This window comes from Macroventuria anomochaeta, assembly GCF_010093625.1.
Source record: "Macroventuria anomochaeta strain CBS 525.71 unplaced genomic scaffold BU25scaffold_56, whole genome shotgun sequence".
In the NCBI taxonomy this organism is placed as follows: domain Eukaryota; kingdom Fungi; phylum Ascomycota; class Dothideomycetes; order Pleosporales; family Didymellaceae; genus Macroventuria; species Macroventuria anomochaeta.
Window position 1 is genome coordinate 1 of NW_022985417.1, and position 23,859 is coordinate 23,859.

The 23,859-nt window shown below is 51.1% G+C and overlaps 8 protein-coding genes across 8 annotated transcripts; 4 read left to right on the forward strand and 4 right to left on the reverse strand.

The window, feature by feature from the left end:
* Positions 1–1,594: 1,594 nt before the first annotated feature.
* BU25DRAFT_404503 (uncharacterized protein) lies at positions 1,595–3,099 on the forward strand (the record flags this gene model as incomplete). Its single annotated transcript, XM_033705126.1, has 4 exons — positions 1,595–2,130; positions 2,177–2,639; positions 2,689–2,746; positions 3,029–3,099. Exons 1-4 carry the CDS (start codon positions 1,730–1,732, stop codon positions 3,097–3,099), a joined length of 993 nt encoding a protein of 330 aa, XP_033555544.1. The 5' UTR covers positions 1,595–1,729.
* Positions 3,100–4,655: 1,556 nt separating this feature from the next.
* On the reverse strand, positions 4,656–6,711 carry BU25DRAFT_238358 (uncharacterized protein). The gene is made up of 2 exons (XM_033701490.1): positions 6,412–6,711; positions 4,656–6,362 (listed from the first exon to the last, which is right to left on the reverse strand). The coding sequence occupies exons 1-2, from the start codon at positions 6,536–6,538 to the stop codon at positions 4,873–4,875; spliced, it is 1,617 nt and encodes a 538-aa protein (XP_033555545.1). The 5' UTR covers positions 6,539–6,711; the 3' UTR covers positions 4,656–4,872.
* Positions 6,712–8,123: 1,412 nt separating this feature from the next.
* Positions 8,124–9,307, forward strand: BU25DRAFT_452732 (uncharacterized protein; the record flags this gene model as incomplete). Its single annotated transcript, XM_033709809.1, has 2 exons — positions 8,124–8,506; positions 8,581–9,307. The coding sequence occupies 2 exons, from the start codon at positions 8,124–8,126 to the stop codon at positions 9,305–9,307; spliced, it is 1,110 nt and encodes a 369-aa protein (XP_033555546.1).
* A 1,237-nt stretch (positions 9,308–10,544) lies between these two features.
* Positions 10,545–12,728, forward strand: BU25DRAFT_404507 (glycoside hydrolase family 78 protein; the record flags this gene model as incomplete). Its single annotated transcript, XM_033705127.1, has 4 exons — positions 10,545–11,438; positions 11,497–11,554; positions 11,625–11,832; positions 11,885–12,728. The coding sequence occupies 4 exons, from the start codon at positions 10,545–10,547 to the stop codon at positions 12,726–12,728; spliced, it is 2,004 nt and encodes a 667-aa protein (XP_033555547.1).
* A 34-nt stretch (positions 12,729–12,762) lies between these two features.
* BU25DRAFT_482926 (uncharacterized protein) lies at positions 12,763–14,862 on the reverse strand (the record flags this gene model as incomplete). The annotated part of the gene is made up of 2 exons (XM_033711150.1): positions 12,763–12,976; positions 13,028–14,862. The coding sequence occupies 2 exons, from the start codon at positions 14,860–14,862 to the stop codon at positions 12,763–12,765; spliced, it is 2,049 nt and encodes a 682-aa protein (XP_033555548.1).
* Positions 14,863–15,046: 184 nt separating this feature from the next.
* On the reverse strand, positions 15,047–17,085 carry BU25DRAFT_416137 (MFS general substrate transporter). The gene is made up of 5 exons (XM_033707706.1): positions 16,787–17,085; positions 16,564–16,733; positions 15,878–16,515; positions 15,590–15,823; positions 15,047–15,538 (listed from the first exon to the last, which is right to left on the reverse strand). The coding sequence occupies exons 1-5, from the start codon at positions 16,937–16,939 to the stop codon at positions 15,138–15,140; spliced, it is 1,596 nt and encodes a 531-aa protein (XP_033555549.1). The 5' UTR covers positions 16,940–17,085; the 3' UTR covers positions 15,047–15,137.
* Positions 17,086–17,845: 760 nt separating this feature from the next.
* BU25DRAFT_435529 (glycoside hydrolase family 88 protein) lies at positions 17,846–19,237 on the forward strand (the record flags this gene model as incomplete). The annotated part of the gene is made up of 1 exon (XM_033708924.1): positions 17,846–19,237. The coding sequence occupies one exon, from the start codon at positions 17,846–17,848 to the stop codon at positions 19,235–19,237; it is 1,392 nt and encodes a 463-aa protein (XP_033555550.1).
* A 229-nt stretch (positions 19,238–19,466) lies between these two features.
* Positions 19,467–21,992, reverse strand: BU25DRAFT_482929 (uncharacterized protein; the record flags this gene model as incomplete). The annotated part of the gene is made up of 3 exons (XM_033711151.1): positions 21,624–21,992; positions 21,490–21,570; positions 19,467–21,442 (listed from the first exon to the last, which is right to left on the reverse strand). The coding sequence occupies exons 1-3, from the start codon at positions 21,769–21,771 to the stop codon at positions 19,467–19,469; spliced, it is 2,205 nt and encodes a 734-aa protein (XP_033555551.1). The 5' UTR covers positions 21,772–21,992.
* Between the last annotated feature and the right edge of the window lie 1,867 nt (positions 21,993–23,859).

Below are 23,859 nucleotides of genomic sequence, written 5' to 3' on the forward strand. Positions count from 1 at the left end.
CCGAAGCGGGAGTATTAGAATTCTGCAAGTACCGCTCTGGGACTTGCCCCTTATCAAATCCATCAAGTTCTACATCGCATATTGCCCTCAGCGGCTCGCCCCTTACACCTGGCTGCAGGATTTCAATCCTTCACAGCACAAGGCATACCTTACATCATCTCCAAATGGCTGGACAAGCCATGAACATGGTGTTGCTGTTGAAGTTCGTACTTTAAGCAAAGCTCGTAAGTACTATTCGATTGGTTCTCGAGGATGAGCTCTGGTTCTGGAACAGTAGGGGCAAGTCGCCTGGGTGAAACACCTAACGACGGCTTGGGTAACGATGAGTAGTACAGGCAATCTGTCTAGCTCGAAGGTTGGTTGAGATCCAATGACAATCTTAATTGACGAGGTTGAACACGATGCCATAAGGGCAGCGTGTCTACGTGCTATATACTGTAATGACAGTGAGCATATTGGTGGTGCCGTGAGTACTGATCGCAGTGATTCCGTGATCCTGCTGAGCACTGATCGGACTGATCAATGATCACACTGATCACTGATCGTCCTGATCACGCCAAGCCTGCCTGATCAGTCACGTGAGCGCTGTGCGACCAATTACGATACTAAAGTGCGGCAGGACAGGAGCGGACTCTCGTTGCCCCTTGCTTCTGCTGTAATTCTGCAGCGCCTGTCCCGTATCGTAGCGTTATTAAGTCTGTGGTCGTAACAGTCACCTAAGCAAAGCTCGGGTGGTCAGGGGTAGACTATCTGGGCGGGTTGTAATAACCATTGTAATAGTCAGGTAATCATCTAGTCAAAGACCGTGGCGACTGGCTGCAATGAGTAGTACAGAGTATACTGTCTGGCTCGAGAGCAAGTGAGATTCCAATAACAAAGTTGATTGACGAGGTTGAACACAATGCCATAAGGGCAGCATGTCTACTTGTTATATACTTTAGCAGGAGGACTGCTCAGATCGCTCGGTACTGAGTATACTGCTCGTACCAAGTATACTGACGCGGCCTAACTGCTCGATTTGCTCGACTGAGATTGATGATCATACTGAGTATTGCCGACGCGGCCTCACTGCTCAGTTCAACCGAGATTGATGATCATACTGAGTATCGCTGACGCGGCCTCACTGCTCGGGTCGATCAATAATACAGTTCCTCGGCCCCTCTTGTATCGTTGCGTAGTCCTGTTCGTTCAGTGTTGTTTTGCGAGTTGCTCCTTGATCGTAACACAGGCCTTGCAAGTGCAAGCTGCCTTGTGGGCGTGCGCTTTACTCCTGTCTATATTATTCTAGTTTGATATCAATGACGATTGTCATGTTGCAGAACAAAATTAAGAACTTTACGCAACATAAGTCTAATGTCTTTTACTACGCTTTACAAGAGCAATATGTCGCCAGATACTATTGTTGGCGATCTGTGTTCGTCTGGCTGCTAGATACCGGTAGTGCTCCCCGCCCAGCGCTCCCCGCCCCGCTGGGTCCGGTCAGCGTCCGGTCAGCGTCCGGTCAGCGGTTTTGGGTGCACTGCCTCCACATGCTGCCTCTACAGCCCAACTCAATCCCTTATACAGTAAGCTTGTGTTCTCTAAGCTGATCTGTCGCGACTACATCAGTAACTGCTAAACAACACCATAATGCAAAGCTTCTTGAATAAGAGCAACACCATAAGACACTCTTCCATCGTTATTACCTCCCATATCAGCCAGAGAGAGAAAATTGGCCTCAGGCATCGTCATGGAAGCTGCCGCTGCACTCGTCAGTTTCATCGGCCTAGCAGGTCCTGTTGCGCAAGGTCTGAAGTTCCTGTATGACTTCACGACCAACATGAAGGACTGCCCGAAAGATATTCGCGAGATGAAGACCGACCTTGAATTAGTAGAAGATTTGATCACGCAAGTAATTCGACAGTGCAACGAGCGTGATGTGCAACTTCGAGAAAGCGCGGCATTGGCACGCGCGATTGCTCACGCTCAGGAAAGCGTCGAAGATCTCAAAAAGGAGCTGGCTGCGTATCTTGTGGATGGAAAACGTAAGCGATTCAGGTTTGCAGCCAAGCTCAGTCAAACGCAAAAGCTCAGGGCAAGCTTGGATAGGACTAAGACCATCATGTTTGAGTTCAAGAATCAGCTGCAAAGGTAGGACTATCCGGAAATATTCTTGACGATCACTGACACCAAATAGCGACCTGTTATATGACATCCGTAATATGAATCAAGAGGTTCTCAGATCAGTAGAGAAGACAAGCAGAAATCTAGAGACATATGACAGAAACTTTCACAAGGTCATGCAAAAATCCGAGGTCCAAGCAGAAACCACGAATAATTGCAGGGGTGGAGTACAGGCTTCGGTTCAGCTAGCAAGCGACACATCTGAAGGTCTGACTGACATTAAAATTGTTGCGAAGAAGCTCGAGCACATTACGGACTTGTTGACGGAAACAAGGATTTCATCTTCACCGACTTCATTACCATCAACGCCTGCATTGTCACGCGAAGTCAGTGATATCTCCGTCATGAACTTGTCCCAGAAAACGACTGCCAGCAACATTTTGAGCTCGCGAAGCAATCCGCGGTCAGTATCCCGGAATGCTCGACAAGCGAACATCGCTTCAGAACACCCCCTTCTACAGTTCAAGGATAATCAGGTAAGATTAAGTACGCATACACTGCTACCCATCTGACGTGTCTGTGCAGTTCCAATTCTTGATCGCGATCATCTTCACCCAGCGCACCAGCAAACAACATCTCGCTTGTCAACGCGCCTCAGAATGTCTGGCAGCATATCCAACGCCAGAAGCACTTTCAAAGGCATTGCCTGAAGCTCTCAGTCAATACTTCGGCGGACTTGGTTTGCAAAAAGTCAAGCCACCTCAGTTGATTAAACTAGCTCAAGCATATGTCAAAGATCCACCAGAACAGGGCAGATTGCGTTCGAAAGCTAGATGTCCTCAATCTGAGATTTCACATTTACCGCAAATTGGGCCATTATCGGTCAATGCTTGGCTGGTATATTGCTGTGAGAGGATCGATATAGTGACCCTGGACAAGGCACTGTTGGAGTACATGGAGTATTTGAAATCAGAGGCAGGGGCCAATTGCCTTTAGATATCATGCTATTGGATGTGCTGGATTTTCCAAGATTGCACAAACGCTCAGGCTTGCTCAAGGACGGCTTCGAAACGGGTGCCGTCGAGCTTAGGACGCTTAAGGTCGACGAGGGCTCAGACATTCCACGTGCGCTCCTGCTGCGGGATCTCGGACGGCATTACTTCCAATGAAACATCCCTTAGTCCCGTTGGGCGACAGGCAAAAGGTACCCAAATGGAAGATATAAATTAGAGAAAGCAGTACTATGCTAGACAAGGGTAGATGCCGGGTAAAGTCTGAGCAATACAAGGCTGGTTAGAGTTGGATGGCATAGTAATACCGCTAGATCTGCATTAGTCGTTGTCGTTTGCTGCATGTACCGGCCTTTGTAGCGGATACTTGCTTCCCAGCACACATGTAGCTAAAAGTAGGCTAAGTGCGTTATAGAAAGTATCGCATAAGTCTTAATTAGTATCTAGATTCTTAAGTTTTAGCAAGCCAGAGGTCAGGTTTACGTTATTACAGCAGAAACAGTGTTATAGGGTTGATGCACATCAAGGCACAGCAAGCACTAATTATAGTAACGATTTCTACATAATTCCAAGGTAAAGAGTATAGGATCTGTAGAGGAGGACCCATAATTACACTCCTAGCTTCTTAATAGCGATGACGATGCTAGAACATATCAACGTTGCTGCAATATCCCGGTACTTGTCGTTTCTTTCGCGACGCAGTGGTCCTTTGCTACGCAAGGAGGGAGGTTAGTACTGCAATGTCGCCTTGGTATGTAGAATCTTAAGTAGATAGATATGCATTAAATGCGCGTGATCAAGACATGTGACCGTCCAGTGGTAGCGGTCCTCACGATCTCTACTGGAAAGCAGACACTTGAGTCATGCGTCAGATGAGCCTGTGAAGTCGTGCCTTAAGCGAAGCTCGTAGACTCTATTCGATTGGTTTTCGGGATGAGCAGAGGTACAGAAAGCCGTCAGGGGTTGGTGACTATCGATCGGGCCTGTAATAACCATCGTAATAGTCAGGTAATCATCTAGTCAAAGACCGTGGCGACTGGCTGCAATGAGTAGTACAGAGTATACTGTCTAACTCGAGAGCGAGTGAGATTCCAACAACAAAGTTGATTGACGAGGTTGAACACAATGCCATAAGGGCAGCGTGTCTACTTGCTATATACTTGAGCAGGAGGACTGCTCAGATCGCTCGGTACTGAGTATACTGATCGTACCGAGTATACTGCTCGTACCAAGTATACTGACGCGGCCTAACTGCTCGGGTCAATCAATACTACAGTTCCTCGGCTCCTCTCGTATCGTTGCATAGTCCTGTTCGTTCAGTGTTGTTGCGGGTTGCCCTTCGATCGTAACACTGGAATACGATGTATGGCATCAGCGCCCGCATAAAGATGCGGTGAGCTGGCAAGACCGTTGCGTGCCGGGACCCGCCCCACTTTGATCCAATATTGCAAATATCACTACATGCCCTTGCATCTTATAGGAAGGTGTTTCCAAGTCAGTAGGGAACTGATATGATTCTGAACGCCGTGGGAAAACATTGTTCTATACATTATCTTTGATACTATTCGGGAGTGTGATAACGCAAGGCTCACAACTTACGGAGGTTAAGAACACTTCTCGTTACTTTTACCACCACGCAGGAAAGACGAGAGAAGAATGTGCCACCACAGATGCTACGCGCTGTGTAAATGCTCAGAAGATCGTCAAAATCCTACCAGAATGCGCCATGTCACATGTGTCTCTCACGAACATCGTAATCCTACACATCCATCTTCTTACCAACACGGACAACCTGTAGACCCTTAGCCATCTTAGCATCCTCTTGCTTCTTACGCATGCGCTCTTCGATCTTCTCCACCCGATCCTTGAGACCTGTGTGCTTCTTCAGAAGAGCCTCGAGCCCAGCATGCTTCTTGACAGCGTTGCGCAGACGGAGGTTGGCCAGGTTGTTAGCGAGACAGTCGAGGATTGGGTCGTTCTCCGGGTACGCTAGTGCGGCAACCTTGGACAAGAAATCGTACGAAGCGGCGTTGGAGCGAATGCGGTCACAGAAGATCTTGGTGAAGTGGCCGACATACATGTTGTTCAGACCCAGGGCTCGAGCAGCACGGCAGATCTGGAGGTTCTTGTCATCGAACTTTTCGTCAGGGTAGAGGGTGACGGAGTACACACGACCTTGGTAGGTCATCTCCTTCATCCACTCCAGATGTGCGGTTGCAGCGTTAGCATCCATCGAACCAGCTGGCAAGGTGAAGGAGGTAGCATCCGGGTTGTTTGAGAAGTGCTTGAATGCCTTCGGCGAGCATTGCATGAGGACGTACATGGGCACAGTGGCGAGAGAGATGTCACCCATCCTCACTTGCACCTTGGGGCCGTTCGCAAACAGAACGCGCTCCTCGTGGGACTTCGTTCGAATGTCTGACGATGGGTCGATCTGAGGGACTGGACCATCCTTAACAACCTCGGCTGACGCAGCCTCGACCTTCTTCCTGGGCGTGACCGTCTTGCAGGCCGGCTTCTTTGCAAACTTCGACAAGTCGACGGGCATCTTCAGCATGGGCGCTGGAGGAGGCGGCGTAGTTTGCTTGACCGTGGCTGGAGTAGCGAAGATGGGAAATCCAGAGAGGTTCACCGTCGGCCCAGCCGTCTTTGTGTGGGCAAACATGGGAGAGGGGATGACTGGAGCATCATCCCCAGTCGTGACCTCCTTGGTTGTGGGCTGTGCGGCCTTTTTGGCTGGCCCAACCTCCCCCTCCCTAACCTTGACCTTCGGCGAACTGGTGCCTGATGTGCCAACCTCCTTCGTCACCGCAGGTGTGTCGTGCGACGAAACTTGTGTCGAGCTGTCACCCACGTCCAACTCGGCGATTGTAGCACAATGCTCATCAACCTCGGTCTCTAGCGCTGCAATGCGGCGATCTTTCTCATTGACCTCTGCAACCAACTTCTGCACATGAAGGGACTTGTTGTGGTTCTCCTTCTTCAGCTCTGCGATCTGAGTGGTCAAGGCGTCCGTGTTCGCCTGAAGCTCGGTCAGGCGATCCTTCTGCTCTTCGAAAGTGGACTCGAGCTCGGTGATGCGGCCCTCCTTCTGCTGTAGCGCAGTCGTCAGGTCGGTGATGCGGGAGACCTTGGCAGCAATGGTCTTCTCGAGCTCTTGAACGCGTCCGGATGAGGTGAATGAGGCGAGGAACTCTTCTTCGTCATCGCTGTCGGCCCAATTGGTCTTCTCGATACCGTTCGTGGTACCTAAAGGGATGTCAACAGAAGCTTGCGACCGGGGGAAGAGATGAAATACCCTTCAGGGCCATGCCTTTCTTCTTCAGTGGCTCACGTGGCGCGACTGGCTCAGCGACATGCGCCGGCGCTTGGGGTGACTTCACGCAGTTGGACTTAGCCGCCCAGAAAGAAGCAGGATTGCTCATGGTGGATATCAAACCCTGGTTTTTTTTGCTGTGGGACGTGTAGGGGTGAGAGCAAGTGCAAAGAATGAGAAGAGGAAGGTGCGTGGAGCTCGACAAAAGTTGGCTGATGATTGCGGGAAGGTGCAGACGGGACAAGGCTGAAGAGCGGATGCGCGCAGATGGGCAAGAGAAGAGTCGAGAATGCGCGCACACTTATTTTGTAGATGAACGGACTGCCTAGTGCATGCCCTCACCATCATTGCAGAGCTAGAGTGAAAGGAGGAGAAGCATCGTTCGAAGGCAAAATGAGCGCAAAGTGCACCCCAGCTCTTTCACAGCGTCAAGTTGTGAAGAAAGATAAGTGAAGGATGAGTATGGGAAAGAAGAGTCAATCCATCGCGATGATTGGCATACGAGTGCGTTGCGTTTGCGCAACTCGCGGTCTCCTAGATTCTGGTCATCTCGAGATTGCCTGCACCTGCACGCGTCTGTGTAACTTCGCGCCACAACAAACAACAACCTGGGGAGCGCTGGACGCAACCACAGCTGCAAACTGAATTTGCGAGTAACGAGCTCAACTGTATGCGCCAAGATTGTTTTCGACGATGGATTGTGATGAAGGGGTGATGAAGCTGTCAATACGAAGTTAGCCCTGTTGTTGCTTGACGTCATCGCGGTTTCCTTTCTCATCACCCAGGACGCATGTCATCTGGCCATAGGATTTCGGCGACTGGCCATAGACTAATCTAATATAGGCTTAGTAGCTGATTAATCTTGCTTAATACAATTTAGCCTATCTAGGTCTGATGCATATAAGTGAAGCGTGTTAAGAACATGTTAAGAACGTGTTTAGAACATGTTTGGAATGTATTCAGATCATCTAGAGTATTCTATATCTTTCTCAAGTATTATCTATGCCTACTATGTAGCTTAGGTAAGGTTATTTAGTTAATTTATATTATATAAAGTTACGTAAAGTATAGTAATCTTAGGTACAGCTATATAATTAGTTGTTCTACTTAAGCAAGTTCTAAACACGTTCTATATACTTTTTAGAGTTTACCTATTATAGCTGCACTTGGCCATAGACCTATGCGCTAATCCTTGCATTTCTATGGCCACCTGCCTATCTAGGTTAGTATATGGATGCCCCACAAAATCCTATGGCCGGACGATGTAAGTCCTCCTCATCACCGATGAACGCGCTTCGCACTTCCGCAGCGACATGGTGTCAGAGCTTTATCCACATCTTTATATGTACATGTATCTCAAGGTTGATCAAGCCGCACTCATCTTCTCAACAACCATGTCTCTAGCTTGCTGTTACGTTGAATCGCTGCACTCAACAGGTCGACGGAACAATCTGGTTAAGGCTTTGTAAGGACAGCCTACTGTTCTCTGCATCGGCACAACGACGTACACGTCGTTGTAAGGTTTTTGAGATGAATGAGGGCGGGTGATGACCGACTTTCACCTCCACCTCGCGTACCCCAAAGCGCAGTGCGGGCATGGCCCCACGCCAACGCCAATGTCACTCAAAAAGCCCGCGCACTTTGAACGAATATTGTCCCCGTCTCACATCGCCTCCACCGACATCACTGACGCCATGGACTTTTCGCCGATGGACATCCAGACAGCGAAGGTTGCTATTCAGATGCAGCGAGCAGATTTCACGGAGCTACTCGACAGCCTCTCCAACGACGAAGATCTGTCAGAATATAACGAGCACCCCAGTATTAAGACCATTCAGCGCAACTTCATCCAACAGCTCTCGCTCTTGGAGGGTCAGATCCCCGTCATCGAGACAATCAAAGACGAGTACAACGAGCGTGTCGCATCCAAGAAGCTCTTGGAAGACGAGAAACAAGCAGCCAGCGACCACCAGCTCGCCATGGGATTATCCGGGGTACCCTTCGGCCCAGCAGATGTCGCCGTTTTGCGACTATACGTGGAATACCCTTGGCTGTCTCGTTGGGATATCTTCTACAAGTACTCCGCCTTATCTGCCTTTCGAGCGGGGCATCAGCATCACCATCCATCAATATGGAGCAATCAAAGCCAAGCGTAGCTGTTAAAGGCATCCCTGCTGAGACAAAGAACGAAACCTCACGTCCACCACGAACCGCAGCACACTCACAATGGCCCATTCTCCTGGCAATCTTCTGTGTCCTAGCTTCCTCCACAGGCGCCGGGTTGGTGGTATACCTTTCTGACGGAAAGCCCACGACATCTTGGAAGACACGGCCATCTGTTCTACTCGCTATTCTGGCTCCCATCATCACTATATCGGTTGCCTTTCTGCTGTCAACAGCCTTCAGCATCTCGTGGTGGAGAGCAGCAGAGTCAGGGACAACGATCGAGCATCTCAACCGCATCTGGGATCGCGCTTTCTGGCTACGAAAGAGCACTTGGAAAACTGCGGTGTTCAGTACCAACGGTTTCATGAGATTGGCCATCGTATCCCTCTTGGTACCGGTGGGCAACTTCCTATATAACCCCTTGTTCCAATTATCGACAACAGAGTCTTGTACCGGCACTGAGGCAGACGCTGTCTCCCTGACACTCGATATACTTCCTGAGATATCGAAAGGTCTCGCATCTCTCTCCTGCACTGGCACAGGGGCTCGGATGGACTTCACCGCTGCAGCGGTGCAGTGGTATAGGGGAGACCCCATTCGTACGAAAGACGAAGAGGGCTACAGATGTGAAGGCACTTGTCAAGGCACCGTTGTAGCCCCGGGCATCGTAGCTACATGCACCAACAAAACGACAACGATGGACCTCACATAGACCTCCACAGATGAACGATGGTTCTTCCGAGTCAATCAAACTTACGAACGAGCTGCGGATAATTACATGGTCCATGTTCTTAGAAGCACGTATACCCAAGAGACCTCCAAGAACTGTACGTCCACGGTTGTCACGGAGACCTGCGTAATCGAGATAGGCCAAATCGATTACAATATTGAGATCAAAGGTACGCAGGTAACTGTGCTGGCCAGAACTCCATCGGAATGGATATCAAACAACATCTCACGCACTGCACCTCACGACGCCCCAACAAATGAGAGACCAGGACCGCTGTGGGCGTTGGGCTACATGGCTACCTACTTTGGTTCATGGTCCGGGTGGGAAGTGAACGCAACGCAAATGTCAACATTCGGCATACTTTCCAAGCAACTTTACATCTATACGAAACAGGGGAACTCTTCGCTTTGCACCTCAGACTACAGATGGTCCAATCCAACAGACTATATTCTCAACGGCATGGGAGAAACGCTCTTCCGCCTGGCTATGAACGGCAACTCAGTCACGAACCTCACTGTGCTCAGTTCACCTAACGGCATCTTCCCTCAGCCTCAGACGTTTCAAGCCTACCACACGCACGAGGTTATCTTTTACAAGAGCGACTTCAAATGGCCAGGCGTTGCACTCGGAGCGGTTCTCCTCAGTCTGTTGGCCTTGTCCACTATCCTGTTGGGTTTGCGCAACATCTCTCGCACTGTTACACTGAGTCCCATCGAAACGTTCCAGGTTTTCCTGTCGGAAGCGGTCCGCGCGATCCACACACGGTCGAACACTGACTTCGGACATCGAGCAGAAGATATACTCAAGCATATTGGAGATACGAGGGTCCAGTACAAGCCCAACTATAGCCCTGTCGATACGCGAGAGTATTATTAGATCAAGACGGAAGGATATTGATAGGGACCGTGACTAGAGCTCCGTCAGAATGAGTAGTAGGGCTCGTCGGCCTCTGATTTCAGTTACGCATAGATCAGTTTTTCGAGGTTGTTCAATTAGTTTGAGCCCTCCATGAGTGCGATTTTACTGACGTCTTATCGAAGCGTCGATCAATGCGGGGTAGCGCAAAATCCCTGTGGCGGACGGGCGGTACCTGCTCATCTCGCCCTACAATGTCGCGAAAGCCGAGATGTGCTTCAAATACAAGATCATACGAAGCACGTTTGTGCCGAGACTTCCTCGTTGACTGCATACTTCACACCGTGGGGTGCCGTCACAGACCATGCTCACTACGTTTGCGGCTCTGCTGTTGCTCGTCAGTGCTGCGATTGCAGCCCTAGATGTGAAAGCCTGTTGGAGAAACAGTACATGTGATGGTCTGTCAAAGCCATCTTTTCCAGGACCCTGGGATGCGTACAACTTTGCCCCTAGCTCCCGCTTTGTAGCGCCTCAGACCCTCTTGTCGCTACCCAACGGAGCCCAAATTGGGAAGTACAATGAGAACGCAACCACCATTCAAGCAACCAGCGAAGGGTACGTCTTCGACTTCGGACTTGAGGTTGGCGGCATCCTCTCGTTCGACTACTCGCTGAGCGGCAATGTCACCAACGCCACAATCGGGCTCGCATTCACGGAAGCTAAGGACTACATCGGACGGAAATCTGATAACTCCAACGGAGGAACGGGCCAAGACAATGCACTGCTATGGGCTCTGAACGGCCGGCACGACGGACACTACGTCATGCCCGATGCCAGCTTGCGCGGCGGATTTCGATACCTCACCATCTTCCTCACAACCGACCCAGGCGCTGTTGTCACCATACGGAACGTTAACATAGAGATCAGTTTCCAGCCCACGTGGCCCAATCTGCGGGCATACCAGGGCTACTTTTACTCAAGTGAAGACCTGCTAGATAAGATATGGTACAGTGGAGCGTATACTTTGCAGACGAACTCAGTACCAGGCACCACCGGAAGAGCCAACGTTCAGACCAACCGTGTGGGATGGGACAATGCTGCATACATTGGCCCTGGCGATACAGTCCTATTGGATGGTGCGAAGCGTGATCGTTGGGTTTGGATAGGAGACATGGGCACTGCTGTTCCGGCCGCGTTCGTCAGCACGGGAGACATGGAGAGCACGAGAAACGCGCTGAGGGCGATCTTCGACAATCAGGTAAGCACTCTTTCATGGAGGAAAAACAGGTGAGAGAACTGCTGACATGAACACGAAGTCCGCAGATGGCACGTTGCCCAAAGCAGGCCCTCCTTATCTTAGCAAAGACAGTGACAGTAAGTGCACCCATTTCCTCGCTAGAACAATCTCGATCGCGACGTTTCAACTGTAACTCATATTCGACAGCCTATCATCTATGGGCTCTCATTGGCTTCTACAACTACTATCTGTACATCGGAGATGAAGCCTTCCTGCAAAGCTACTGGTCGAAATATGTCCTGGGCGTGAACAAAATCCTCAGCAAGGTCAACGACAAAGGCATTGTCAACGTCACTGGCACTGCAGATTGGGGAAGATGGGTATACTCCAGCGAGCGTAGCTCCGCTAGCATGTTGTACGTACAAAGCATCAGTATTTTCGCTGTGGACAAGAACTGATATGGACAGACTCTACCGGGCATTGGTGACAGCTAGCTCAATAGCGAGCTGGTCTCCAAACCTTCCAGACGCCTCCGCGCACCGCGCCAACTGGAGCACTGCCGCAGCAAGCCTCCAAACATCCATTATCACGCACCTTTGGGACGAAGCACGTGGTGCCTTCAGAGAAAGCCCCAGCGACACCTCACTCCATCCCCAAGATGCGAACAGCATGGCCCTGGCCTTCGAAGTCCTCAACGCATCCGACCAACGCGCCCAACGCGTGTCTACCTACCTGACTACGAACTGGACACCCATCGGCGCGATCAACCCGGAACTCAGCGCTAATATATCCACCATCTCGCCCTTCATTTCCAGCATCGAACTAGAAGGGCACTTTAAGATCGGCCATCCTGAGCGCTCGCTCGCGCTGATCCGAAGCGCTTGGGGCTGGTACGTAAACAATCCCAATGGCACGCAGTCCACAGTTCCCGAGGGTTACCTCGCAGATGGAAGCTGGGGTTACAGAGGAGACAGAGGATACAGGAACGACCCAAGCTATGTGAGTCACGCGCACGGATGGAGTAGTGGGCCGACGAGCACATTGACGGAGTATTTGGTGGGCTTGAGAGTTACGGAGCCGCAAGGAAGGAGGTGGGAGTTGAAGCCGAGTACGTTTGAGGAGGTTGAGAGGGCTGAAGCGGGATTCACAACGGCGCTGGGGAAGTTCTCGGCGAAGTTCTCGGGCGAAAATGGAACTGTCAGGGTGTGGTGGGATACACCTGTTGGCACGGAAGGGTTCGTGCAATTTCCGGGCCAAGTGGGTAAGATTGTGAAAGGAGGGAAGGGTTCTACAATCATCAGGAGTGTATGATATACGCACTCTGACTCCATATACGGTCATTCTATCATGGATGGAATATGATATGATCACCTTGACTGCTACCCTGCGGTCTGTCGTCCCACAAGCGTCGAATCTCATCCGGACTTTTGTTCGCGTATGCTTCGATAGCAAAGACCCCCGTCACAAAGCTGTACTCAACGATGTTCGTGTCAGTTTGGTCTTTCGGCGTAAGTGTGTGGTGTATCGCTGGAATCAAACTTCGCTGCGCAACGAGATTCCTGGTCCGTCTATTAGTATGAATCCTTCTTCAGTCATATGGTGAAACCTACGTGTTTGGATCTGCACGAATGTTCAATGCCTTCATGTCTACTCCCAGTAGGGTCCGGAAGGTATCATTTTGAATAAACTGCGGAGTCAAGTCTACAACACCACTGGCGCCGGACTCAGAGATGACAAGAGCTGAGGCGTTGTCCTCGTACCATCCCTCAGCAGCATCGGGACTGTCCGACATAGCCTTGACAGCTTGTTCGAAGATGGAATCATTGCTTGTAGTCTGCGCTGAAGCCGCAAAACCGCCATCCACCAGATTGAGTCGGTGGCTCTTTGCTTCGACTTCCCATACTACCTTGTGTATCCTGATGTGCCAACCTGGCCTTCTCTTCACTGGCGGAATCAATGTAGTCCGGACGGTTAGTCTTTCTCCTTTCCACGGGCGCCATGTGCTGACCAATGTTGGGACCTCTTCATCTCCAACTTTCAGGCGGCTCGTCTGCGTAACATACGGATCCCAACGAACCTTCCAGCTCTCGTTCCCATCATCAAAACTGATTGCCAGTGTCGAGTCAGGTGCGATCTGCTCAAGTAACGGTCCGCATGGGACGCTGAACCCCAACGCCGAAGAGTACGCAAACTTCCCATACTTGGCCTCCCTGGCTTTGAAACGCTTGGTCGTAGACTGTCCAGATGAAAGGAGGAAGTGGTGTTCGGAGGTGTTGCAGAGTATGTGTCTCGGTGGCCAGATCAGCTCGACATCCTTGATCGCATCCGTCTTCGGGAATGGAAGTTCCTCGGCAGTCCAGAAGGGATGGTTCCCCGGTATTCCAAGCACGAGTAGCGATTTCAAGCACCAGTACACCGACTGCGGTGAGTTATAGTCTTCGGCAAGGTACATGTTTGGGTATGCGTATCCGATGTTCGGCGTGCCGTCGGTGTTGAATATATGAGGTTTTTGTGCCCACCATCTCTGATGCCTTGCCAACAAACCCTTGACGGTACCCAACTGATCGAGTGGAGCAGTCAACTCGACATCTGCAACCACCACCGCCGCCCAGAATGCTGTGAACGCGAAGCGGTACGTCAAGCTTCTACCAAACGGTACTGCAGCGCCACTGGGCCCGAAATATCTCCAGTATGTCTTTGCAAACTCTCCTGCCTGCTCTTTGTACTTCTTGGTCCTCTCCATATCGTAGTCAGGAGCGTACTTGACGAAAAGCAGCTGAGCGAACTGGATTGCAAAACTTCCGGAGTAGTAATCCGCCTGCTTCCTCTCATCGCCCCAAAGACCATCGCTACTCCATCCTTCTCCAAGGTAGAATGTGTCCAGAACGCGAAGGCTTTCGTCGATATGATGCTTGACGTCTTCCAATGGTACACCGAGAACTCTCACTAGAGCAATATTGACCAAGATCCGGAACCAGAGCCAATTGCTCTTCGGCATATCGTGCTCGTTGATTTGCCTCAACCAAGTGATCAGATTGCTCTTAGTCGTCTCATCGTTCTTGAAGCCAAACGGCGTGGGGCTGGATAGCAGGGCGTACGCAATGGACTCCATCTCCACTACCCTCTGATCGAAGCCCCTCAGGTCACCCCAGTACTCCGAAGACTGCGGATCAGTGCCAGCTTTGAAACCCTCGATCCAGCTTTTGAGCTGCGCTGAATCATCTTCTGAGCGCATGAGATCAGCCACAACCCAAAGCGGTCTCGCAAAACCCTCTAGCTGCGCGGCTGTTTCGCTGAAGCCTGCGCCTGTTGATGTAGCGATCTTGATGCGCGCATTGTGAGGTGATTTGTATTGATTGAGAGGTTGGATGAGAGCGAGCGCGGCGCGAACAAAGTCGTCGCGTGTACGGAAGGCGTTTTCAGAGAAGTTAGGAAGTGGCGGCATAGTTGTGACGGTGTTCGTGGTGGGTTCGAGGCAGGTGTTTGTACGGGCAATAACAGGTGGGACTGGGTCGGACTTTATATAGGCGTCTGGGAAAATCACGGAGTGACAATGACCCGAGCGTCTTTGTATTGGATCGTGGTGCAGGTTTCGCGCTTCAATCACTCAGATTTATGGTTTGTGTGCTAAAAAGTCTCCATTACCACTACTTCGGGCTTTCTGTCAGGCTCATCCTTCTTAATCTCCACCGCAATCCTCCGTGACATCGCTACAATCAATTATACTCGGGTTTCCTTCTTCTCCTCTGCTACTTCGACACGCACTGCTTCGTATTTCTCTGTCTCCTTGGCGAAATCTTCTTCGCTGGAGTGGCCTGGTGCATTGATGTCGATTTTCCTGGCCGCCACCTCCCTGCGCCAAAGGTACTGACCAACCAGGAAGATCGTCCAGTAGCACACAATGAAGATGACGTTGACCGTGAAGCCCTTCGTCCACTGCGGCGCCTCAAGGATGGGGAAGACGGTGATCGGGTAGAAGCTGAAGAAGGCCCACCCAATCGTCATCATCGCTCCGGTGGTGAAAGATCGCGCTTCGTTGTCGTCTTTCATTAACATATTCGCCCATGGGAAGAGAATTGGTGTGACGCAAGAAGTCATGCCAAGAAGGTAGTAGACAAAGACTGATCGCGGGTTAGCCAACACGATTGGCTGAGTCGAGGAAGTTGACTTACAGTGAAGACCGAGCGGGATGTGCCAGATCCTCAAGCATACATTAGCAAAGAGCAGAATGCCCGTCACAACGGAGAAGACCGCCCACATTGGGTAGATCATGACGAGACTGGTGACAAGGATACCGGTCACGATAGCCACACCTTGCACACCGGTGGGAATCAAGTTGATCTCCTCGATGCTGTAGGTGCCGTTCATGTCGGCCTCCTGCTTGAGCCAGGCTTGCATCTGACCGCCTGTCGACATTGTCAGCTCGCCCTGGTTTTACGAAAATTATTCAGTGTACTTACCGACGTAGCTTGTGCACTGGAAGAACACGTATGTGAGTACCACAACGTAGAAGTGCCAATTCGTAAACACGCGCTTGAGCATGCGCTTGCCGATCTTGCCACTCTGCTTGGTACCTTGACTTTGCATGCGTGCGACAGCCAGCTTGCGCTCATCTTCGGTCAACCACCAGACCCTCGGGCTCGTCGGCAGACCAGGGTACAAGAAGAGACCAGCAATGCCAATCGGGAGGGAGATGCACCCATCGATGATGAAGAGCCACCTCCAGCCTGACATTCCCATGGCACCGTTCAGACCTTTATGGGCTGCAGCCTGCAGGTAGCCGCTGAACATGGCACCGGCGTTGCTAGAAACATACCAGACACCTGCGCGCTTGAATACCTCATCAGAGCGGTACCATGACGTGAGAAGGTAGATGGAGCCTGTTGCTGCGGGAGTCTCGAGTAAGCCGAGCAAGAAGCGGAGACCGTAGATCTGCGGGACACTGCTCAGCCGTGATTGGGTGAATGTCAGAACAGACCAGGCGATTTCCATGATCGGAACGTAGTAGCGGGCGAGCTTGGGACGCGAGATGATCATCATGCTGGGGATCTCGAAGACCATGTAACCGATGTTGTAGAAGGTGCCAAAGAGAGAGTATCTGGGTTGCGTCAGCCTCTTTCAAAATCTATGCCGTACTTGAGCTTACTCATTGCCCTTGATCTTGAGCTCTTCCCTCATGCCGGACCAGTATGCGCTGTTGAGCGCGTTCTGATCAAGCCACTTGATGTAGAAGCAGAGACAGCATAGCGTAAGCAGGATGCAATCAAGCTTACGCACAAGCTTCTTCTCTTCAGGAGAGTAGTAACTTGGGTACCACTACCAAGGGTGTCAGTGTTATATTCGACGGCAACGATTAAAGTACGACTTACATCGAAGATGTAGAGCCATGCAACCCAAAGCGAGCGGGTAGGCTTCTCTGTAGCGGAGCTCACGACAACTTCCTTGCCGTTGACAATCACCACAGGGTTCTTGCTGGCATTATCTGCATGCTCGATACGAATATCGTCTTGCTGTGGAGGCATGCTGGTGATGCAGGTAGAAGATGATGTTGCTTGTATGTGACGAAGCGATTGGTGCTGTCGCTGCAGTCTGATCACAGCAGCATGGTTATATGCGTCCGCTTAAGTATCCCATAAGCTCACGCATGGTTTTGGTCGTTGGCCATGTCGATAAGAGTCGTGGTGTGTTCGCTTCGGTTGATCTTCCCCAGACCCCGCAAGTGGCTGGCTCCACATCCTGAACAGGCAAGGGGCACTGGTCACTCCACCAGTCGCTAAGCCATCGGAAGATTGGCAACGGCCTCAGGAGCAGCATCACTCCGGCTTCTTCTCCGTGCAGTAGATGGCGAATGCGGCTCGGACGAAGTCAGTTCTCATGGAGTTGCTCTTAGGAAGAAGGGTGTTCCAGTGCAGTTTGTGTTCTTGCTTCCACGTCCCTCAATTCAACCCTTTCCACACTCACTCTGTGGGATCATGGATACAACCGTATTCCTGGAGCCTCCTACTCTCTTCCAGCGAGTTGTTGCTTCAGAAACACCGCAATTACCTGTCGACGACAAGCATGCCTTATCAGGAATAGCCACTGTCGCGTTGAGCCCTGCAACGAGTGATCCGTCACCAAATTCAATCAAGTATACAGGCCTTCTCGACACAACGGGAGGCGATCAAGAAGATGGCGTTGTATTTTCAGAGCAAGCTGGCAACAAACTCAAAGTAGAGCCCAGCATTTCCTCCCTTGTGCCAACAGAGCTGCTTGCCGCTGGAGACGAAGGATTGTCAAACGAAGAGGCCCAAGAGGCCCAAGAGACCTTCGCATCTACTCTATTGCAAGAGCGCACATCGGTCTCATCTGCGAGTGGTGCAGAAGATGAGGACACGACAACGCCTCTGACCAGTACACCACCATCCGAACATGGGCACAACGAGCTGATGACCGATGTATTCGCATCGAGCGTGTCAGCAGCTACGACCGTATCCGAGCTCTACGCAGAGAACATCATAGCGAAAGCGCTCCGCATCGCACAAACCGCTGTTGGAGCACTTCCATTCGCCTTTCCCGAGATCGTGCCTCAGACAATGGAGTCAGATGGAACGTACAATCTGCGCGAAGCCAACTTCTGGACTTGCGGCTTCTTCCCTGGCACATTGTACCTTCTCCTCGAGCGGCTGATCAGGTTTCCGCAGAGTATAAATCTCGATGATTCTAACATTCGTCGTGAGGATGTGCGTAGTCAGCTCACCACTCTGTGTCGCACGTGGAGTGAACCTATCCGTGGTATGGACACTCGGACTGATACCCATGACATTGGTTTCATCGTCATGCCCGCACTGCGGTTGGACTGGGAACTGTTCGGCAACACACAAAGCCTGGAGTCAATTGTTCGTGCGGCGCACAGTCTGGCAACAAGATACGTGCCGTCTGCCAAGGCCATAAGGAGCTGGGACCTGTTGAAGAAGAAAGACATCGAGATCTTAGACCAAACCGACAACATGATCGTCATTATCGACAGCATGTGCAACCTGGACCTGCTTTACTACGCATCTCATCATGGCCAGCACCCAAGCCTAGCTGATCTGGCGACGGCGCACGCTCTCACCCTGCTAGGATCGCACTTGCGCCCGGAGCCCGTACTGTCGTCATCGAAGGATGCATACAGTGGCCAGTGGTATTCGACGTGCCATGTGGCGAACATTGATCCCAAGACTGGAGAGCTGAAGCGTCGGTTGTCGGCCCAGGGCTACGCACACGAGTCAACGTGGTCTCGGGGGCAGGCCTGGGGCATTCTTGGATATGCTGAGACATATGCTTGGACCAAAGACCGTCGGTTCTTAGAGGCCTCCTGCGGGCTCGCGGAGTACTTTCTGTATCGACTAGAGACAGCGCCTTCCTGTGTCAGTATCAAAGGTCGTCATGTGCCTTTGTGGGATTTTGATGCGCCCATCGAGGACGAGGAGAGCCCGCTGCGAGATTCTTCCGCTGGTGTCATAGCGGCGAACGGTATGCTCGTACTATCGCAGGCGTTGGCCACGATTGATCAGCCGGCACTATCATTACGATATCGTAATGCAGCGCTAAGAATCGTGCGAGACATCTTGGATTTCGCCCTTGCGCCCGAGAAGGCACGTCTCGTGTCAGCGCCGTACCAGCATGTCCGAGCGGAGGAAGAGCGGTCTGGTGTACGTTTCGATGGTATGTTGAAGTTCGGCACAGCGAACAACAACGCGCAAGCGAGGAAACGCTACGCGAACCATGGGTTGGTGTATGGCGACTACTATCTAGTCGAGTTTGGGAATCGGCTGCTTCGGATGGGATTGCATTAGACATTCATAGAATTCGTAATTTGTTGGGCTCGAAAGCTTATCGCTCGCTGTCCCATTTTCACGTTCCTCCAGGACAAGCTTGATGTGAGACTTCGATCAAAGCAGGTTCGAGAGTTCGTTGTTGATGTTTACACTGAATGGCAGGCCAAATCCTTCGTCCGTCAAATTTTGCTGTTCCCTAAGGACTTACCGGTGTGCCTGCGAGCTGCATATCGAGGTCAAGACGCGCTTACCAGGGTGCAGCTGCGGCGTCGAACGCTGCCGTAAACATGCTTCCGTCATCGAATGCAATGACCCGATCCAGGTCAACAAAGTCTTGGTCGAGCATGATTTGCGGAATAGAATTGAAGTCCATCGAGTCCGGAGCGTTTGACGGCAGTATCGCGTTAGCCTCAGATACCACCTGGGCCAAACTTTGCGAAGCCATCGGCCAGACGCGGTATCCATTGGCGGAGCCCACGTTCGAGCAACGATTGTGGATGTCGCTCGTGTAATTCATGACATCGATCTGATAACCTGGCTGGGTTGAACATACATCGTACAGCTCCTTCAGGCGTGATGCATACTTTGCGAACAAGCTCTGTGTTTGCGGTGGTGGATCGGCATATGAGCTCCACCTTATCGACATGTCGTCCAAACTTTGCACCAGTGACCAAAACTCAGCGGGTAATTGATTCTCAGGGTCGTAGCGCCAATGAACGAGGAGGACTCTGGCAGCGATGAAGATGCAGAAAGCGTATTGACTGCCGATAGGGGAGTCATTCAAGGACTTGCTCAGGTACTTCTGAGTTATCGTTGCAATCTCTACTCCTGCTGAGTAGCAAGCCTCTGCGCTACAGCCACTTGGCAGTCTATTGCGGAAGCCCCAGTGTAGGGGCGGGTAGGCGATAGTTTGATGGAGAAGAATCATCGAAGCATTGTGTGTGACGTGCGCTGTTGTGAGATTAGGGTCCATAAGTGGTACTTGCCGCGTGAGGTTGGGATTTGCCTTCCACTTTTGTGGTAGTAGCATCTTCCAGTGAACAAGGCGCAGATCCAATTCCTTGAAGCGAGTGAGCCACGAACTGATGTCACTCTGGTCGCGCACGTTCACTTTCTGTTGCAGAAAGTAGCTCATGACACGGCTCATAGACTCGGTCGCTTCGATGTTGTATGCAAATGCACCGACGGTGGACATGTCCGAAGCCTGATGCGGGGCGTAAGACGTAGCTGTCGGGGAATCAGTGACTGGATTGCGAAAGTCAACATTTCTGCTGCAATGTCCTGGAGATGGATAACGTGATAAGAAGTCGATGGGATTCCCAATACGACCTTTGGACTTGTCCCAGATGCCGAAGTACGGAGTCAAGACGGCTTCTTGCTTCCTCCAGAGATGTCCGTCGCATGGCAGCCTTCGATAGACATCATCGGAAGTCAGACTTGTATTCCAGCCTGTCGTCACTGAACAGAGCCTGTCAAGAAGGAACACGTTCCAAAACACTCTTCGCCTCTCTTCCACTTCAGTCCAGTCGCATGTGTAGTATAATGGGGCGTAAGGTTGAGAAAAAGGCCGTTGCTCGCCCTCTTCCTGCTCTTGCGCCAGCTGCGTGTACTCGACGGTGCGGGTCATGGACCCAATGATAGACCAAGCCTTTTCAGCATTTCCATCTCCAAAGTCGTTGAATGCCAGAATGATCAAGGCTTGCAAGTTCTCAAGCGAGAGACTGTTCATAGCGCTACAGATGACCCAGTTCCTAGTGTGTGCACAGACATGCATCGCTGCACCAGGTACAAGTTTCGATGCCGCCAGGACCATAGCATGGAGGATGATCAGCAGCTGGTCACGTTGTGTCTCATCTCCGAGTCGTTCGAAAAATCGGCCTTGGTGGATCATTGGGATCCAGGGATGAACGTGCGCAAAGTAAGCCGTCAGTATTGGCTCCAGAACACCTGCTCCTGGTAAAGTTGGGGCGTCATTGGCTCGTGATATGGCATCCGTGGCATCGTCTCGTCGCCGGCGTTTGCAGCCGCTCGATGCAGGTGTCGCTGCAGGCTCAGTTCGTTCTTGTTGCACCAACTTTGGAAGTTCTCTCGCCAATAAAGCTAAGATGCTCTGAGCTGCTGAGTCTCCACCGCTGCTGACGCTGGCTGTCAAGTTGTCAGCATCATCACGGGCCCGTCTTGAAGGACTGGTGCCTTTTTCTTCGATGCGGCGTTCCAGCTCATCTGATACAGTCAAAAAATAAGAAGAATTTGGTCGATTGATCAAATACCTAGTCTTCTGTGAAGATTCTCGACCGCACCTGGCTTCAAGCCTGGCTTGATCCGTTTGGACTCGTAAACACAGTCAAGTCCTGAAGAAGATCAAGTTAACTGGACTCAATGCAATCCGATATTCAATGCCTACCGGTCTTTCGACAATGCAAGCAGTTTGGCCGATCTCGTGAACAGCGCAGCTTGGCTTTTCGGCAACCATTGCAGGCCAGACCCTCAAGCGCTGGCTTGGCTTGGTCATTACCCTCAACCTGGTTGTCTTCCGGTGATTCGCTTGGCATGTTTGTGAGACATTGGTCGTCGTGTCGCGACAGCGCGATGTGGCGACCTCGTTCTTATGTATTCATCCGTACTCCGGGTCAGATAGCCCGAGACACCGAAGGATAGCTTGAAATGGTGCCCGCCCCATAGAGACCCCGCATCTCGCTTGCGGACAACTGGAGGTTTACATCTCGGCTGCTTCGTTCGCTCGCTTAGGTGCGAGTTGCAAGATGTTGTGTTGATGTCGGTTGAAAGCGTGATAAGAGCGCGCGACGCGCCAGATTCGGCTCAGTCACTAGCGCGTCACCATTCCATGACGTTGACCCTCAGCTTCAGTGATAGAGCTATTGACGACAATGCCGCACGAAATGTATGACGGTGCGAGAGACTGAGTGGTCCCCTATTCATGTACTGTAGAACCTGGTGGCAGATTTATTCGCAGCACGATTCAAATCTCTGTGCATGAACTGGGTTTCACTCTAACCGTTGATTATCATTGAAAAATTCATGTACCACGACGAAGGCATTGACTCAGTCGAGGGTCTGGCAATCAGTAGTTAGTGCCTGGAGCTACGACACTGACAACCTTGACCACTTCAGATAGCCTACTAGCCTTGAAATGTGCAGGTCGTCAAGTTCAAATCAGTTCGAATATAACAAGCTAAGCTCAGAGATTAGCATCGTATATCGGCTCAAGGTAGACGCGCCAAGAGAAGGATAACCGAACTGGGGTCTGGAGGAATAGGTCTCTTTTCTTCGAATCCAAACGCGGCAGACATAGTCGAAATCCTACAGTAGTTCCTTCACTGTAAGGAGCGGACCCTGAGGGTAGGTGCCAGAACGAACCAGATGAATATGGTAGGCTAACTAAGCCTCTATGTCACGGTATCTCCGGCTTGCAGCACGCAGCCGCACACTACATAATCAGCCGGCAAGCAGCCGGCAAACCTCACCAAACTCATCTGATTCGTTCTGGCACCTACCCTCAGGGCCCGCCCCTTACACCTAAAAGTATACTGTAGCGGTGATTATACTGACTGTGTACTGTAAAGACCACTGTTGCTTGAGTACATGATCAGCCCAGGGGAAAATAACCCAGCGAGTGATGTCATCAGACCTCAGATGAGCACTCAGCGTCCAGTAACTGTTCCTTGCAGAGAATGCTTGCCCACGTGCCATGAACTTCACCGCATGAAACTCAGGGAACACCTCAAACCCTGCTTCATTGGGGTCTGATTGGTCCTCAAGATCGTAGTTGTGCTTGGGTTCAGATTTGCCACTTCCCTCATACATCATTGTAGTGGAAAATCTTTCACCGTCACGGCTGAGGGACAGTAGACTGCCTGACCTATTGTTGGAGGTATCTGTACGATTGTTGGCTGAGAAGGTCCCATACGCTGAGAAAACTGAGAATATCCAGGGGGTGTTGGCGGCATCATCAAACGTTCACTAAAGCATGAGGAGCTAGTTCTATTCCAGACACTTTCTCGACATTTGTTGGCCATCTGGTGAGCCTAGGCAGCTCTTTGTGATGTGTGAGAACGCTTTCGCTTACTGATGGCTACAATGAGGTGGTGAAGCAACGGGGGATGAGAGCTGGCACGCAAAATGTTTGCGGAGAGGCCTTCTTTTCACGCCTCCGGCAGCTCCTGCAGCTCTACTTTGGTACTGGTACACTACACTAGCTCACTACTAAGTGAATGTATGTGGTTGATCATCACTCCAAGTACCATGGTGACCTTCACCAAAGCCTGACTTAGCATCTCCACATGCCTCAGTACCTCTGTCGAAGCCTACTACGTCACTCCCAATGTGTCAACTCACCAGCAGGTCAGTGCAGCTCACTGTGTGTGATGGCTCCTTCTTGATGACGTTTTAGTGCACATTCACTCTGTTGGCACGCTAATTTGTCAACAAGCACGTAATAGCATATGAGAAAGATGGATGAAAAGGTGTGTTGTTAGTGACTATGGAGAGTTGCGATATATCGCGCGCGGGAACTGGGGCAGATATGATGAACAAGTGCCGGTATACGATAGGTATGGGGCACTGACATAATTTACAAGTGTTTCCCCATAGTAACCCACCTGGCGACTGTTTGGGAGTTC

What these genes read in the sequence shown, in the direction of transcription:
- BU25DRAFT_416137 (XM_033707706.1), bottom strand. Translation starts at nt 16,939, where the DNA reads ATGCCTCCACAGCAAGACGATATTCGTATCGAGCATGCAGATAATGCC. An exon ending in CCAGTGCACAAGCTACGTCG is followed by an intron (nt 15,824 to 15,877) that starts GTAAGTACACTG and finishes CAATGTCGACAG; the next exon opens with GCGGTCAGATGCAAGCCTGG. An exon ending in CATCCCGCTCGGTCTTCACT is followed by an intron (nt 15,539 to 15,589) that starts GTAAGTCAACTT and finishes ACCCGCGATCAG; the next exon opens with TCTTTGTCTACTACCTTCTT.
- BU25DRAFT_238358 (XM_033701490.1), bottom strand. Translation starts at nt 6,538, where the DNA reads ATGAGCAATCCTGCTTCTTTCTGGGCGGCTAAGTCCAACTGCGTGAAG. An exon ending in GAAAGGCATGGCCCTGAAGG is followed by an intron (nt 6,363 to 6,411) that starts GTATTTCATCTC and finishes ACATCCCTTTAG; the next exon opens with GTACCACGAACGGTATCGAG.